Raw genomic sequence first — 15,143 nt, 5'->3', positions numbered from 1 at the left:
TGGAACTCCCTACACAAGTCCTTTGTCCAGCGCTGGACGTCCATTGGTTGGCATGATGATGATAAACAGAAATATTTTTCTCATTGGATAGAAGCAGGCGTTACTTCGCGGAAAGCCATGATATATCTTGAAAATTAAGCTTAATTCGCTATACTCTTATCTTATGAATTGTTAAGACAAGTCATTGTTAAGTCAACATCTCCTGGGGTTTCTTTGGTTTCAGAGCGAAACGTGCGTAAAGGGTAGGCACATTGCCATAGATCTGTTTGGTGTGGAGTGTAAGGATTGAAGAAATTATAAATAAAAAAAAAAACTTTTATTTACTTAGAAGCCCTACTTGAAATATGAAGTAGTCCGTACCGTATTTAATAGGCCTATTTGAAATATGAATAACGCATGGCAAACCTACAAATGACCATTGACCAGCAAATTTAATCATCAGTTGAGATAATGAGAAAAAAAAAATCTGTCCGATGGCCCAGGCTAATCTTGCCAGTGACTATGTTAAATTATATCACGATTTAAATCTTAAAAAATCATAATAAAAAGTTAAAAATAAATATTTTAGATACAAACTTTTTTTTTTTTAAATATAATTTTTAAGTTATTATTTTTATTTGTGTAAGGCAATCAATCATTTTTTCCCTATAAATAAACTCATGTAAACATGAAACCGAACTTCTATTCAATGCTAACAACATTCTAAAATAGTCTCTCAATAAAGTTTATTACAAGTAAAGAGACTTTCGCGTAGGCTGAACAAGCGTCCACCTTTGAAACATTTAGACTAATAAAAAAAAGTAACCGACATTGGCCGCATTCCAAATTTGAATACACGTCAATTTTGCCGCGCACTGGATCTGTCAAATGCGCTTCCTGACCGCCCAAAGATATATTATTATATCAGATAGAACAACGTGACAACCATAAAATTAAAATTAAGTATATCAACAAAAACTTTTTTGAGTTACTAATTATAGATATGATGGATGGTCTATCCGTCAAATCAGATCTGGTCTAAGTTAACTATAACATCGAGAATCGGATTTATAATCAACATCCATCTTTTGGAAATGGTTAGAAATAGGTTATATCGCCTGTTTTTCAACGAATCTATTATTGCAATAAAAATTAATAATACTTATTTTAAACAGGAAAGATTAGTTTTTTTCTCTATCGCGAAAACACTGGGGAACAACTAGTTTAATATAAAGTTGATCAAGCATTTTCCATAACTACTCCAAAGTCGACTGCATGAAATACTGAAATATTATGAATATAATACAGAGGATAAAGTCGCACATTAATGTTCACATTTATCATTTTGGTACGAAACTGACTACCTTACTAACTTACTGGTAGTTCAAGAAAATCTACACTATAGAAAAGAAGATTGAGCCACTTTTAGCTCATAGTGTCAATTTTCAAAAAACAGAACGCTAGTAAAGCACAATAAGAATGATTTTCTGAAACTAAAAACTCAAAAGCTAAGTAAAATTCCAAACGTGTCATAATCAGAAGAAGCCGACTATCTCAGTCGGCTACCGAAATGTCTGCTCTGAACTTAATTTTAATCTCTTTGATGATCTTTACACTACCCTTTTCGCCCTTGGACTATACCAGTTTTATAGCCGAGGAGTTCCGTGTGACGTCACAGGTGGTCTAGTATAAAAGCCATGGGCGGTGACAGAAACTGTATCAGTAGCTATCTAGTAGTCTGCAAAAGAAGTGCAAGATGAGATTTCTGGTTAGTTGTTTTTTAAATTGAAGTCTTTGTGATAGGCTTGTGTTTACATTTATTATTCCTATAAAAATATTACGAAATCTTTAAAAATGATTTCTCTTCAGTATACTTAAATATTTATTTTAATGTTTAGAAAGTGTTTTTTTAATATTTTATAGTGCTGTTTAAAAAGTGATGTTTTTAATATTTATTTAAATTGCTTACATATTAAGCTTTCCTCTGCTAGTGTTTTTAAAGTTGGAGTTTAGGGATTTCTCATCTAGATATGAATTGAAGATTTGCTATTTTAAGTGATTCTCGGTGAATTTCTTGAGACAAATTTTTTTTTTTTAGTATTTTAATAAAGTAATTCTGAAGCGTTCATATATTAACATCTTCCATCATTGTGAGATGTGATGGTGATAAATTTATTTTTGAACATAGAACTGCTTTGTTAACTAAGATACTTTAATTGTTATAATATATTTTCGAGAAAGTCCATTAACAATCAACATTATTGTTATAGGTTAGGGTAAAACGGGACCCTAATTCTAAAACTCCGCTGTCCGTCCGTTTGTATGTATGTCCGTCTGTCACTACGCTATATCTAACCTGGTGACAGAGGCTATATCTAGCCTGGTGACAGACCAGACAGGGATGGTGGTAAAATTTTGACGGTCTAACTATCACATTTAATGAGATATCATTATCTGTGATAGTTAGTCCGTTAAAATTTTCACAGATGTATTTCTGTTATAACAAAATAGAATAAAATAAATAGGGGGCTCCCAAACAACATACACGATTTTTGCCGTTTTTATAGATGTTAGTACGGAAACCTTCGTGCGCGAGTCAGACTCGCACTTGGCTTGATTACAATCAAACATTATACGTAGTAGTTATTTATGATGAGGCTTGCCTAGACGATGCCTATTCACTCTTGATTTATAAATATTACCTATAAAGTACCTCTTCACATTTTATGCTGCCCTGGTAACCAAGGTTATAATTTGTACTGTTTCCGATTTCGATAGATTGTAGCCACCGCTGTCTTCGCCTGCGCCGCAGCCGCACCCTCGGGTGCCCTGCTGGCCGCACCTTACGCCGCTGGCCTGGTCGCCTCACCCTGGGCAACCTCATGGGCTTCACCCTTGGCGGTCGCCGCACCCCTGGCTGTAGCCAGGACCGTGGCCCTGCCAGCTGCCATCCCGACCATCCCTCCCGGTGACATCCAAGGAGCAGCCCTCGAGGCCAACGCAGCCGCTGTGGACGCCGTCCGCTCCGTCAACGACCAGGCTGCCGAACTCCAAGGCAGAGCCATCAACGCCGCTGAAGACCACGCCTGGCAATCACTCAACGCCGTCCAAACCGCCCAGGCTCAGGTTGGTAGCAAATCATCTTCATTAACTCATTTCCGGCCTAGCACGGGTCTTCTCTCGGAATTCATTTCAATTCAATTCTTTTATTTGCATAAAACATCGAAGGTATACATGTTTAGTCAAAATCTATTAATATATATCCATGAAAAAGGTTTAGGCCGTAGTGGACCACGCTGGCCAAGTGCAGATTGGTAGACTCCACGCGCCTTTGAGAACACTATGCAGAACTCAGAAACATGAAGTTTCCTCACGTAATTTTCACAGGATGTTCTACCCTGATAGAGTCTAAGTGATATTTATTATTATTATTAAAACATATTTTCTTTTGCCCTTAGGTTGACGGAGCCGCCGCCAGCGTAGCCCCCAACGTAGCCCGGTCCCTGGTCGCCCCAGTAGCCCCAGTGGCCGCTTACGCCGCCGCCCCAGCACTGATTGCCCCAGCGATCGCCCGCTCCGTCTACGCCCCAGCTATCTCCGCTCCCCTCGCCGTGGCCCCCTCCGTCATCGCCGGCTCCCAGTCTATCTCCACCCAATCTCTCTCCCAGACCCACCCGTCTCCACTGATCGCCGCCCCAGTGGCCTACGCCGCCCACGGGTGGTAATCCAACCAAAACACTTTATACCTATTTAAAAATTACGCAGGCGAAAACTATCGCGATTAAATGAAAATTTAATTGTTTTTTGGTGATTTTATTTTCCCACATTCGGGAGTAATTTCGAACCTTGTCAATATTCCTATCTATCGTTGTCATAATATATTTATCACTCTTTACTTATTTATAGAAATATTTATTATATTATTATTATCATCTATTTTGTAATATATAACATAATATCCGCAAATTTTATTCTGTATTAGTACGTAGAATCTTGTTAATATTAAGATATACTGCATATCTTTAGTAGTATTTGACCTATACCACAATAAAATTATCTTACTAACATCCTGGGATAGCTGGAAGAGATCTCTTATAGAGATAAGCTCTCCTTTGTACACTTCATGTATCATATGTTCACATTTACAATTCACAATTTATGGTACATAAATAATAAATAAAATAAATAAACAAATATTTCACAATGAGAACTTACAGTCCTCAATACAAGATTTGCATATAAAAGTCGTTTTCGCATATAAAACTCTATACCGTCAACATATAATGGGCTTTATTTTTGTTTTACAAGCGTTCATGAAAATAAGATCCATTTTACTAAATCTTCAAGTATTTCCATACTCGAAAACGGATCCTAGATTGCGACGAGCAAATCTTGTAGATACTAAGGCTACTGTATATACACATTGACCTTTTTTTTCCGTCTTACAACACAACTGTTCATTGAGAGAAAGAAAGAACGCAACGCTGTCCAAGTGCGTATTGGTAGAATTCACATGCCTTTGAGAACATAACGGAAAGCTGCTCTCAGGACAGCAAGTGGTATTTCATGAAAACTAGGCTATCACCGATTCTATACCCCTATAATTACATCACCAGCCCACTCCAGGGCACGGGTCACTTCTTACAATGAGTAAGGCTTGTGCCGTACTGAGTCCACCTATACTAAGAACTATTATTTATTTATAAATTTTAATATGCAAATAAACATTTCGGAACCGACAGTATTTAAAACTGCGACTCTGGCAATTGTGGCCGGATATCCTCCAAAACAGTGGTGTGCATAGAGGGTATGCACGCCACTGACTTGGAGGAAAATCTCCCGGACGAGTTATAAAAAACTTAAGGATAGGCATTGTAAGAGTTATAAAAAGCCTACCCTACCCCGGTATTGGAGGTTTTCTTCATTTTATATCATCTGCATACCCTCTATGCACGCCACTGATCCAAGTGTATGTAAAACCACTCAAATATATATATTTTTTTTTAATTTTTACACGCTTTGTATTAGCTCCACCTGTAAGTTTGTATGTTTATAACCGACTCCTTTGGACTTAATTTCGGCTCTCCTCAAACGCTCTGATTACGTTCAAACTTCGTAGACATATCGAGGACCGATCGCAATACACTAATTTGGTAAGACTATTCCATTTTTCAATTTGCAAAATAAGATTATTGTTTATTTTCGTCTATAATCGTTAAGGCAGGAATTATGGTAATATTAATTTCCAACGATTATCTTTAGGCGATTTCTCTAATATTAACAAATTGGATGGCCTGATCATAACAATAATAAAAGTTTTAAAAGAAATACGCTTTTTAAACAAATGAAACTAAAAGGGAGAAATGAGTTTGGTTTCTTATACCAAACGTGTTTTTAGTATAACTATGTTTTTTTAAAGTTGAATATTAAGTCGATTCGTTCAAAGATTCCGTTACATACTCCTGCATACACACTTAGATACGAATGGAGTTAATAAACGCGTGTTGAAAGGTCTGCGTCTACGCAGCGCATAAACATGGCCACATCACGAGATGATCGGTCGATAACCCAAAATCCTTGAAGAAGTCTCGCTCGGCAGCTTTTGTATATATTCTAACGTGAACGCGCAAAAACCGTGACAAATTTAACGTTTCGAAATGGCGTTCTATAGTGAACGCTAAAGGAAACGCTGAAAAGGTGACCTTTTTAAACTTTTGTATGATTTAAACTATTTAATAGTACCATTTTCTCGGTTAAATTTGGTCCCGTTTTTAAGTGTTGTTTAAAATCCAGTAGGAACCAATAGTTTTCCCGAGATAAAAATAATAAAATCAAGGATGCATGCAAGATGCTATGCAAAATAACGCCAAGATCGGTATAAGTAATAAGCCATGATTAGGTAACTAAGGATATTATATCTCTAAAGCCTCTCGGAACGCGAATTTACCCTGGTGCTTACCGGCCTACTCCAGAGTACGGGCTCCTCTTAGAATGAGAATGGTTTAGGCCGTAGTCCACCACGCTGGCTCAGTGCGGATTGGTGGAAATCGCAATTTATATGAACAAAACCTTTAATTTCTGCAAAACCGGATATTTTCGTAGATACTTTCGAACATAATAGGGCAGTTTTGCAAAGTCAAAGTTAAAAATATCTTAAGTCAAGTACTAGGTGGCACTTTTGATGCATACCTACATTCCATGAGAATTACACGGTAGGGAGATGGTGATAAACATATTCGTAAACTTAAAACTAAAGCTACGAGGGTTCAAAGACAAAGTCAAAATAATCTTTATTCAAGTAGGCCCATAGGTGGCACTTTTGATGCGTTCGCGTTCGCGTTCCAAACCAGTCCTGGTCTAAGATGAACAAATTTAGCCGGGTATTTTTTTTGCTATCACCATCTCACATTGTCATTTAAAATTATTAGAAGAGCAACCTGCTAGGTTTTTAATCGATTACGTATTCCTTTATACTAAAATAGGACTTTTATTTATAAGCTTACGTTTAAAATACACTTTGAACTTTTTAAGAGACAAGATGTAAGATGAGAATGGGTAGATTGTTGTAGAATAGTATGCAATTTTCTTTAAAACAAATTATGAACTTTATGTAACCTAGTATATTGCACTCTTAGTTTGTTCTTACTCCTAATGTTTAAATTATTGCAGCCACATTTTTTCTTAAATTTAAAATGTTTTTTTGAACATACATTCAATTTTCAAATATGTACTAAGTATACTTTCGTTATTTTAAAATCTTTCAATTTATCTCACAATGACTCTCTCTCTATCCATCTGACAAAAAATTGTGTGTACTTATGTACACGCGTTAGAAGTTATACTTTGGCGTAACAAGATAAAAATCATTTTAAAAATTTTATCTATTGCCTTATTCTAGTTTTCCGTCCGTTTGTAGAAAAAAACGACACTAACAATAGAAAATGGGTATTTTATACATATAAAGTTTTATTATAATCTAGTCAAATAAAATTATTAAGATATCACAAAAAAATCTACATAATTAAAGAAATGGATATAATAAACATAATTAAAGACAGTTAGTTATCCGAAAACCAAGTTTCACTCAACATTAAAATTTGAGATTTTTGTACAAATTGAATCGGCAGACTTTGACAATTCAAAGTGTACACTGTCAAACCTTATAGCTAACATCAGGGTGTATGTTATTTGTGGCGGTGTGCGCGCGCATCGTAAAAATTTACTCGTATCATTTTTCCCTAACACGCCAAAAGAATTATAACTTCAAAAATATATAAAATCATAGCCAATAAAGGAAAATATAAGAAAGCCACATTCTCGCCGCGCAAGCATCTAGGCCAATGACTCAGATGCGATAGAACGCTGCTGGTGTTGAGAAATTCATCTTTTTATAATGATTTTGAAGCAAAACATTATCGCGTGTCTTCCGTGCTGCCTCAGATTCAAGGCGACGCCTAATACCTTATTGACCTGCTGCGCCTACAAGAAGAAGTTTGGAAGTTTGGAACATCGTCGCAAGGTTGCCTGCCTTTCGGTATTCTATAGGATATATTTCGGAGAGTGTGCTCAAGAACTATTTGATCTAGTTCCCCCCTCGCCTTTTTACCATCGAACCGCGAGGCAGCGTAAGGATCTGCATCCCTACGTGGTCGATATACCACGGACGCGTACGAAGCGCTTCGCATCTTCGTTTCTGATCCGCACCGCTAGGATCTGGAATGCTCTTCCAGCTTCCATTTTCCCCAGTTCTTACAACATTAGTACCTTCAAATCAAGAGTGAATAGGCATCTTCTAGGCAAGCGCGCTCCACCTTAGGCTGCATCATCGCTTACCATCAGGTGTGATTGCAGTCAAGCGCTCGTCTATAAATATAAAAAAAAAAAGAAGTAATAAATAAAAAAAAATGTGTGCGTGTATCCTTTACGCGCGATTGAAGTAAAACTTTTATTATTATTTATTCATGAAAGAGTAAAATGTTCCCAGGACTCCACCATTTTATTTAATATTCATTTTATAAATATTTTCATTTGTTAAATAGAATAATTGAGATTAGAAAATTGAAGGTTAGATCAGCATATATGTCAATATAACCTTGTCGTCGAATATTATGGAAAATCGCATCGTCAGAAAATTTATTAATAATTTATTTATTACAAAAGTAATAAATAAACAAGAAAAATATTTAGAGATTTTCAAAAACTTTGCAATTTAAAATGTTTTTTTTTTGTCTGCTGTCAAACTGTTGACTTTGCTATTAACAATTGATCCGTTTGAAAATATTGGAAATAAATAATCCTAATTGATTATGATATTTGCCACTGGCTGGCCTAAAGAAGTTTTACTTCAAAAAACGTGTGTGTACTGATGTACACGCGTTATTTAAAGGTTATACTTCTTTGGCGTAACAAGATAAAATTCTTTTCAATTTTATCTTACGCCTTATTTTACGTTTGTAGAGAAAACGACACTAACATTATAAAAGAGATATGTAATACATTGAAAGCTTTTTATACCGCATTATCTAGTTAGTTCATTATCGAACAACCAAGTTTCACTAAACATTGAATTTGAGATTTTCACACAATTAAATCACCGGAATGAGCCCGCAGACTTTGACAATTGAAAGTATACACTGTCAAAACTTTTTTTGAAAAACTTAATTATCGACTATAGCTAACTTCAGGGTTTCGGTTTTACGTTTCGGTCATCGTAAAATTTGAGCGGGCGGACGATGTATTCCCCTCTCACTCGGGTTCGCAACTACCTTCATCCTGTTATAATCATATAACCATGTGGGCATTTCGTAATTCGTTACATCATATAATTTGACTCCCATGATTTTTCCCAACGCCGCTAAAGACGTATAACTTCAAAAAAGCAGTTTCTGCCACGGTGGTAATTCTCAAAAGAGATTTTCCAAATTAGCGGGAGATATTATAGTGCAAAAGAGTGTGCGCAAACACAGGTGCAATCTCCTTCTCTCCTTCCCTCACTCTCACAATCCAATCAGACGGCAGATCCGACGCGACCAGAAGGAGATCAAGCGCAGGACCGACCGCTAAACGTGCTCTCGAGGCACGGGGAATCACCACCTATTTAAAACTCCGGTCTAGTACTAAACATTTCTTGAATGGAAAATCTAATATTATTAAGTAGCCCGACCAAGAGATCTAATCCAAGAACTCGTGATATGAAAATCGCGCAATAGCGCAGAACCGGGCAGAGCAGATACCGGGCTCGATTCCCAGCAAGGCAAATTTTGGGAATGAAGAATTTCAGTTTTTGTCCAGTCTTTGGACGCTTTGGATTTGTCTAGTTACCACCCTACTTTCAAAGACATGCTGCCAAGCGTTTTAGCGTTCGGTATAAGGCCGCGTAGAAATTGATTAGAGAAACCATCTAACTTCGTTGCGCTTTTTTTTTTTTTTCAAATTGTTTAGAAAAAAAAAATTTAAATGAGAATATTTAATAATGACAAAAAGAAGTCCGCCTCCCAATCTGGTAACAGCGCCCTCACAGGAGTCCATTTCAAATGTATACATTACATTGACATTCTCTTTTAAAAATATAATAATTATTTAATGTATATGATAATGTTAAATAAAAAAAAAAAAAAAATGAAATTAAAAAATAATGGTCATATCAAAAAAATACGCGGTTTAGTTTGCTGTAGGCTCCTTCTTAGACCTTGTACATCGAAAAAAATCGTCCATAAACATATTTCTACGTGATTAATAGAGATGGAGATGGACGTAGACGGTATAATGCGTCTATAGACATAATTTAATCATGATGCGCATTTGAATGAGCGTAGTATAAACCTTACCCACTAGGCTATCACCGCTTTTACTTTCAATAAAGGTAAAATGTTAACCTCCCCAGTGTGCGCTGGCCCTTTATAGCTTTTTAGATGTCGTACGTTGAAAGTTGCAGGAAAACGCTGGACGCAAGCGGCAAAAGGCCTCAGAAATCTGAACTCAAAACAAAATACCTATGCCCAACAGTTTCCTATTAAAATGTTAAGGAATGAAGAATTTCAGTTTAAAATGTTAAGGATTACTTTAAAGATAAAAAAGGTTGGATAATTGCTCTAACTCCATAGCTACATATAAAAATACTGTGAGAGGATGTAGCAAAAAAAAAAATCAAAGTTGGTTGTGTGCTCTTCTTAGACCAGGATTTTGAATTTATTGTTGGCTAGTTACCCCACAGACAAAGGCTTACCGCTAAGCGATTTAGCGTTCCGGTACGACGTCCCGTGGAAACCGAGAACGAGTTAAATACATATATAACCTTATAAACCGCCATACTCCTAACAGGTTTGCCCGGTAACAGATTACTCTGCACTAACCAACAGATGGCATTGCAGGGTTTCTTAAGTATAGAAATTTTAATTCGGAACTCTGTAAAACATTCTACAAAAGTCATAAGACCAGCAGTGGATGGCCATTGGATAGCAAAATGATGATGCTGAAAAAGAGTTCTACGTATAGCTTACCAAAGACAATGTGCACCAAAAGCGAGCACAGCACAGCCCGACACCCCGTCCGCCATCTTCCCCCCGCCATCTTGTTTCTCTCGTAACGTCACTCTGGCCCATCCATGCGTGGCTTCATCACGCGCGTCACATCACTGTGTCACTAAACGTGTACAGATCGATTTGTCCGCGTGCGTTTACATTTGTGGGTGGAAATCTGTAACAAAAAGAAAGTTTACTTTAGTTTTATTTGTCATTCAATTCCTGTCGAATGTTAGACTGAGGAGCTAACACTCCAAAAGTTCATGATGATGACGATGGTATTAAGTACCCTGATGCCTTTAACCATACACAAGTATAGGATAGCCAAATGCAAACAAGATGTTTCAAGATCAGTAGTTGCAGAGGTAATAATTTCTAATTTCAGAGATAATGCTGAAACTTGATCATTGGTTAAGTATAGAAAATAAATATATATATATATATCTTAATATATATAAATCTCCTGTCACGATGTTTGTCCGCGATGGACTCTTAAACTACTTAACCGATTTTAAATTAAATTGGCACTCCGTGAGCAGTCTGGTCTGACTTAAGAGATAAGGTAGCTTAGATCTTTAATTATAGTCGCAATTTTATTTTATTGCAAATTTTTTGTCTATAATTAATTGACAGTCACATGTTATATATATATACTACTATACTCATTTAAGGCTTAGCGATACTGAATACTTTAAAAACAAAATCAAACGCAGACGAAGTCGCGGGCAACAGCTAGTATATATATATATATTAGTTTGTTAGTTGTATAACAAAGCTACAAGGGTACCAAACGCGCCCTGCTTTATGAGTGTCCACAACTAATTTTTATGATACGGTTGTCACCGCGTATAACTCTTAGTGAGAATGTTCGAGTGCGGGATGAATAGTATAGTATTGGTCAAGATATACTTAGTATCAGCCCGGAGTTTGCATATTGACGGAGATACACCCCCGTGCCTCGGAGAGCACGTTAAGCTGTCGATCCTGCGCCTGAACCCTTTCCGGTCATTTTGGTACTTTTTTCATCGTAATAATTGACGGGCTAAGCAGATGGCACACCTGATGTTAAGTGGAAAACCATCGCCTATAATCGGAGCTCACTTCACAGGGAGGGCAAGGAGCACGTCCTGCAACATGCCACTCTGTGTCCATCAATTTGAGGCGTAAGTGTTAAGCCTCTTGCGCCTGTAATTACTCCGGAATTCACGCCTTTCAGACCGGAGCAAAGCAATGCAACAATACTGCTTAGCGGCAGAAAAAGGCGATAGTAATTCCCCGGACGAGCTCTGTCACAAAAAGTTCTAAAACTAATAAAAACTTGCCTTCCCATCGGACTGTGTGAGTGATACAACAGAAAATGATATACAGTGTCAATTAATATGTATAGGTATATAATGTTGGATAATCCTTCTATACTACTAATATTATAAATGTGAAAGTGTGGATGTTTGTTACTCAATCACCCAAAAACGGCTGAACGGATTTAGATGAAATTTGGCATTCGTGTAGCCTTGAGATATGGAAAAGAATATAGGCTACCTTTTCTCCCGATTCCTTAAGTAGTTCCCGAGGGAAAAGTGAAAATTGTTTACGAGCCGCGGGCAGACCGCTTTGAAATTTGGTACACATGTCAGACATGAACTTTCTATAGCGATCTCTCAAATAGTTCCCGTGGCAAGATTAAAGATTGTTAACGAGCGAAGCTTTAAGCCAAATTCTAAAATCCACGCAGACGAAGTCGCGGGCAGAAGCTAGTAAATTTATAAATGTTAAAGTGTGGATGAATGTTTCTCAATCACCCAAAAACGGCTGAACGGATTTAGATGAAATTTGGCATGCATGTAGCCTTGTGACATGGAAAAGAATATAGGTTACCTTTTTATTCCGATTACTTTAGTAGCTCCCGAGGGAAAGTTGAAAATTATTAACGAGCGAAGCTTTAGACCCAATTCTGAAGTCCACGTAGACGAAGTCGCGGGCAGAAGCTAGTTAAGTAATTAAAGGTTTACAAGAAAAAAAAATTGTACTTGGTTCACAACTAATGTTCATGACATTGAGTCGAAGTCAAAGTCAAATATTTCTTTATTCAAATAGGCACATAGATGGCACTTTTGATACGTTATTATATACAAAATGTGTACATAGCAGTGAGTAGTGATGATCGCCATCACTACTCACTGCTATGTAACGTAACTACAATCGTAAACTTAAAACTAAAGCTACGATGGTTCCAATCGCGCCCTGGTCTAAGAAGAAGCCCACAACAAACTTAGCCGGGTGTTCTTTTTGTTATCACCATCTCACATTGTCATTAGAATTAGTCGGTGGGTATCATCCTCACATAAGTATTATACAACATAGTCGTCCTACGCGTCTGTCTGTCTGTCTGGGCGCGAAAATCTCGAAAACTACCGAACGGATTTTCATGCTGTTTTTACTTATGGACAGAGCGATTCATGAGGAAGGTTTTAGTGCATAATTCATAAAAAAAATTAGATCTTTCGCAATAATTTAAGCTAAAGCTGCAAAATTATGCCTATAAATTTCGTTACTTGGCGCGCGCGCTGTGAAACTGATGATAAATAAAAATTATATATACCTACTCCAATGTTATAAAAGTACTCAAAATTTACAGTTCCCGCAGGATCTGTGAAATTAACCGGAATTAACGCGGACGAAGTAGCGGGCAACAGTTATTTTTGATATAAATACGACTGCATTTCTCCCCGATGTCGTCGAGCCCTGGGGCTCTTCTCATGTCGAGTTCTCGCGCTCGCCCCACTCCCCCGGTGACGCCGTAGCAACCCATCAGGTGGTTTTCGCAAGTGTCCATCCGTAAAAGAAACGAAGATACACTTCATTCTTGTATGAGACTCTTGACGATGCAAAGATCTCGCAGCGTCTTCGTCGTTTTCATAAAGTAGCCTTGTATATAAATTGAGTACCGCCTTTTTGGGATATCGGTCGAAAATAAGTCACCGCAAATCGTCGCGAGGTATGAAGCGATACCGTTTATTACGTGTTTATTATTCAAGATGGCGCGCACACCATTACGGACTTTGAGGTCACCGTGCGAATTATAAGTAGGCATATAACCCCAATTGTTGATACTGCAAAGACTTATATACCTATCTAGTCAAACTTATATGTTGACGACCTCACTGGTGCAGCGGAGTGTTTTTGACCCTGGTTCGATTCACGGCGAGCACAATTTGAGAATTTATAATTTCTGAACTTCCTCTGGTCTGGTTTTGCGGGAGGCTTCCGTCGTGGCTAGTTCTCACTATACCGACAAAGACGTGTCGCTAGCGTTTTAGCGGTATGCCGTCGCGTAGAAACCGATTTGGGATATGGGTTTAATATAACTGCCGTACTCCTTAACTGGCCATACCATACCATACCATATTAGACTGTATCATTACCTTCTATCAGATGTGATTGCAGTTAGTCACCATTGAAATATAAAGTCACCATCAAAATCGGCTCATTCGTCCAGGCGCCACGATGCCAATAGACACACACTAAACTAATAGCACCCCGTAGTTTTTGCGTCTGTGGTTGAAAATAGCACATAACCCAAACTTCTGGCTGAAGACTAAATGAGATTTTTTTGATTAGAACTGGGTACCGAACCAAGAATCTCTTGATCCATAGCAGTACATACTCGCTACTATACAAACGGGGCAGTTCGAAAAAATCGGTAACCGGAAAAAATACCATTCATCCAATCATACGCTTAGTTGAACGTTCAAATAGCGGTGATTTGATCAAACGTTGGGTCCAATTCGCCAGTGCTCGTTTGTTTGTCCTAGAATGCATAACCTAGATGCCTAGGAAGGACATTCTAGACATGCTAATTCAGTCTGGTTGATAACCTGAATGCTTGGAATAAATAAACATACGATTTATAATTAACAAAGTAAAACCAAAAGTCTAGCTTTTGATTCATCAACATGTTATAAGAAACCAGGTGTAAAATCGTCGGCGGAAATTGAAATTGCTAGACGAGTGGAGTTTGAAGTGTGAGCCACGGCACGGTTTGGAAACAGGAAAAACTTTAAACCGTTTTCGTTCGTCAACCCCGGTATTGGAATAATTTCGGTTAAGGTTTCGGTTTTGATCTTTTAACCGGTTAAACAGAGAAACCGGTTAAAATTTCATTTCAGTCAATAGATTGAAATTAATCTATGTTATAAGCTTTAATTTAAGTTCTTTTAGTGATTTGCTTTTTTTTTTTTTTTTTTTTTTTTTTTTTTTTTTTTTTTTTTTTTTTTTTTTTTTTTTTCCTACACAGGAGGGGAAATCCTCATGGACACCCGCAGCGCTAGGTAGTGCCGGACTTGTACCGGCTAAAACCCCCCCTGTCACCTCGTTGACCGTGTACCCACCTTTCGGCCTAAAACACGACAACGATTTTGAAAATGTTTCATGGACTTGTTTTTCTTCTCTTTTCTTCTTTCTCCTTTTCCTGTATAATAGTCTCTAAATACTTTACGACAGTCACCCAGTTTTTTTCCGTCTTCAACATTTTATGCACCAAACTTTCAGCGTTAAATTCTCCGATTTCCTCACTAATTTCTCGTCTTTCCTTGTCCCAATTGACGCAATTAAAAATTGTGTGCATTGCATCATCCGTTTCGTTGC

General features: G+C 37.4%; 2 protein-coding genes across 2 annotated transcripts in view; one reads left to right on the top strand and one right to left on the bottom strand.

Moving 5' to 3' along the window:
- The window catches only part of LOC120625072, a 61,053-nt gene that overhangs the window by 37,554 nt on the left and 8,356 nt on the right, over positions 1-15,143 (bottom strand). The window contains exon 2 of the mRNA XM_039891987.1: positions 10,479-10,674. Within this exon, the coding sequence (XP_039747921.1) occupies positions 10,479-10,548 (70 nt within the window). The 5' untranslated portion in view covers positions 10,549-10,674. The remainder of the gene's footprint in view (positions 1-10,478; positions 10,675-15,143) is intronic.
- On the top strand, positions 1,714-3,771 carry LOC120625073 (cuticle protein 16.5-like). The gene is made up of 3 exons (XM_039891988.1): positions 1,714-1,747; positions 2,758-3,105; positions 3,438-3,771. Exons 1-3 carry the CDS (start codon positions 1,736-1,738, stop codon positions 3,702-3,704), a joined length of 627 nt encoding a protein of 208 aa, XP_039747922.1. The 5' UTR covers positions 1,714-1,735; the 3' UTR covers positions 3,705-3,771.

This window comes from Pararge aegeria, chromosome 7 (assembly GCF_905163445.1).
Source record: "Pararge aegeria chromosome 7, ilParAegt1.1, whole genome shotgun sequence".
Classification (NCBI taxonomy): Eukaryota; Metazoa; Arthropoda; class Insecta; order Lepidoptera; family Nymphalidae; genus Pararge; species Pararge aegeria.
The sequence above is the reverse complement of the archived record's forward strand: the minus strand, read 5'-3'. Positions and strand labels throughout refer to the sequence as shown.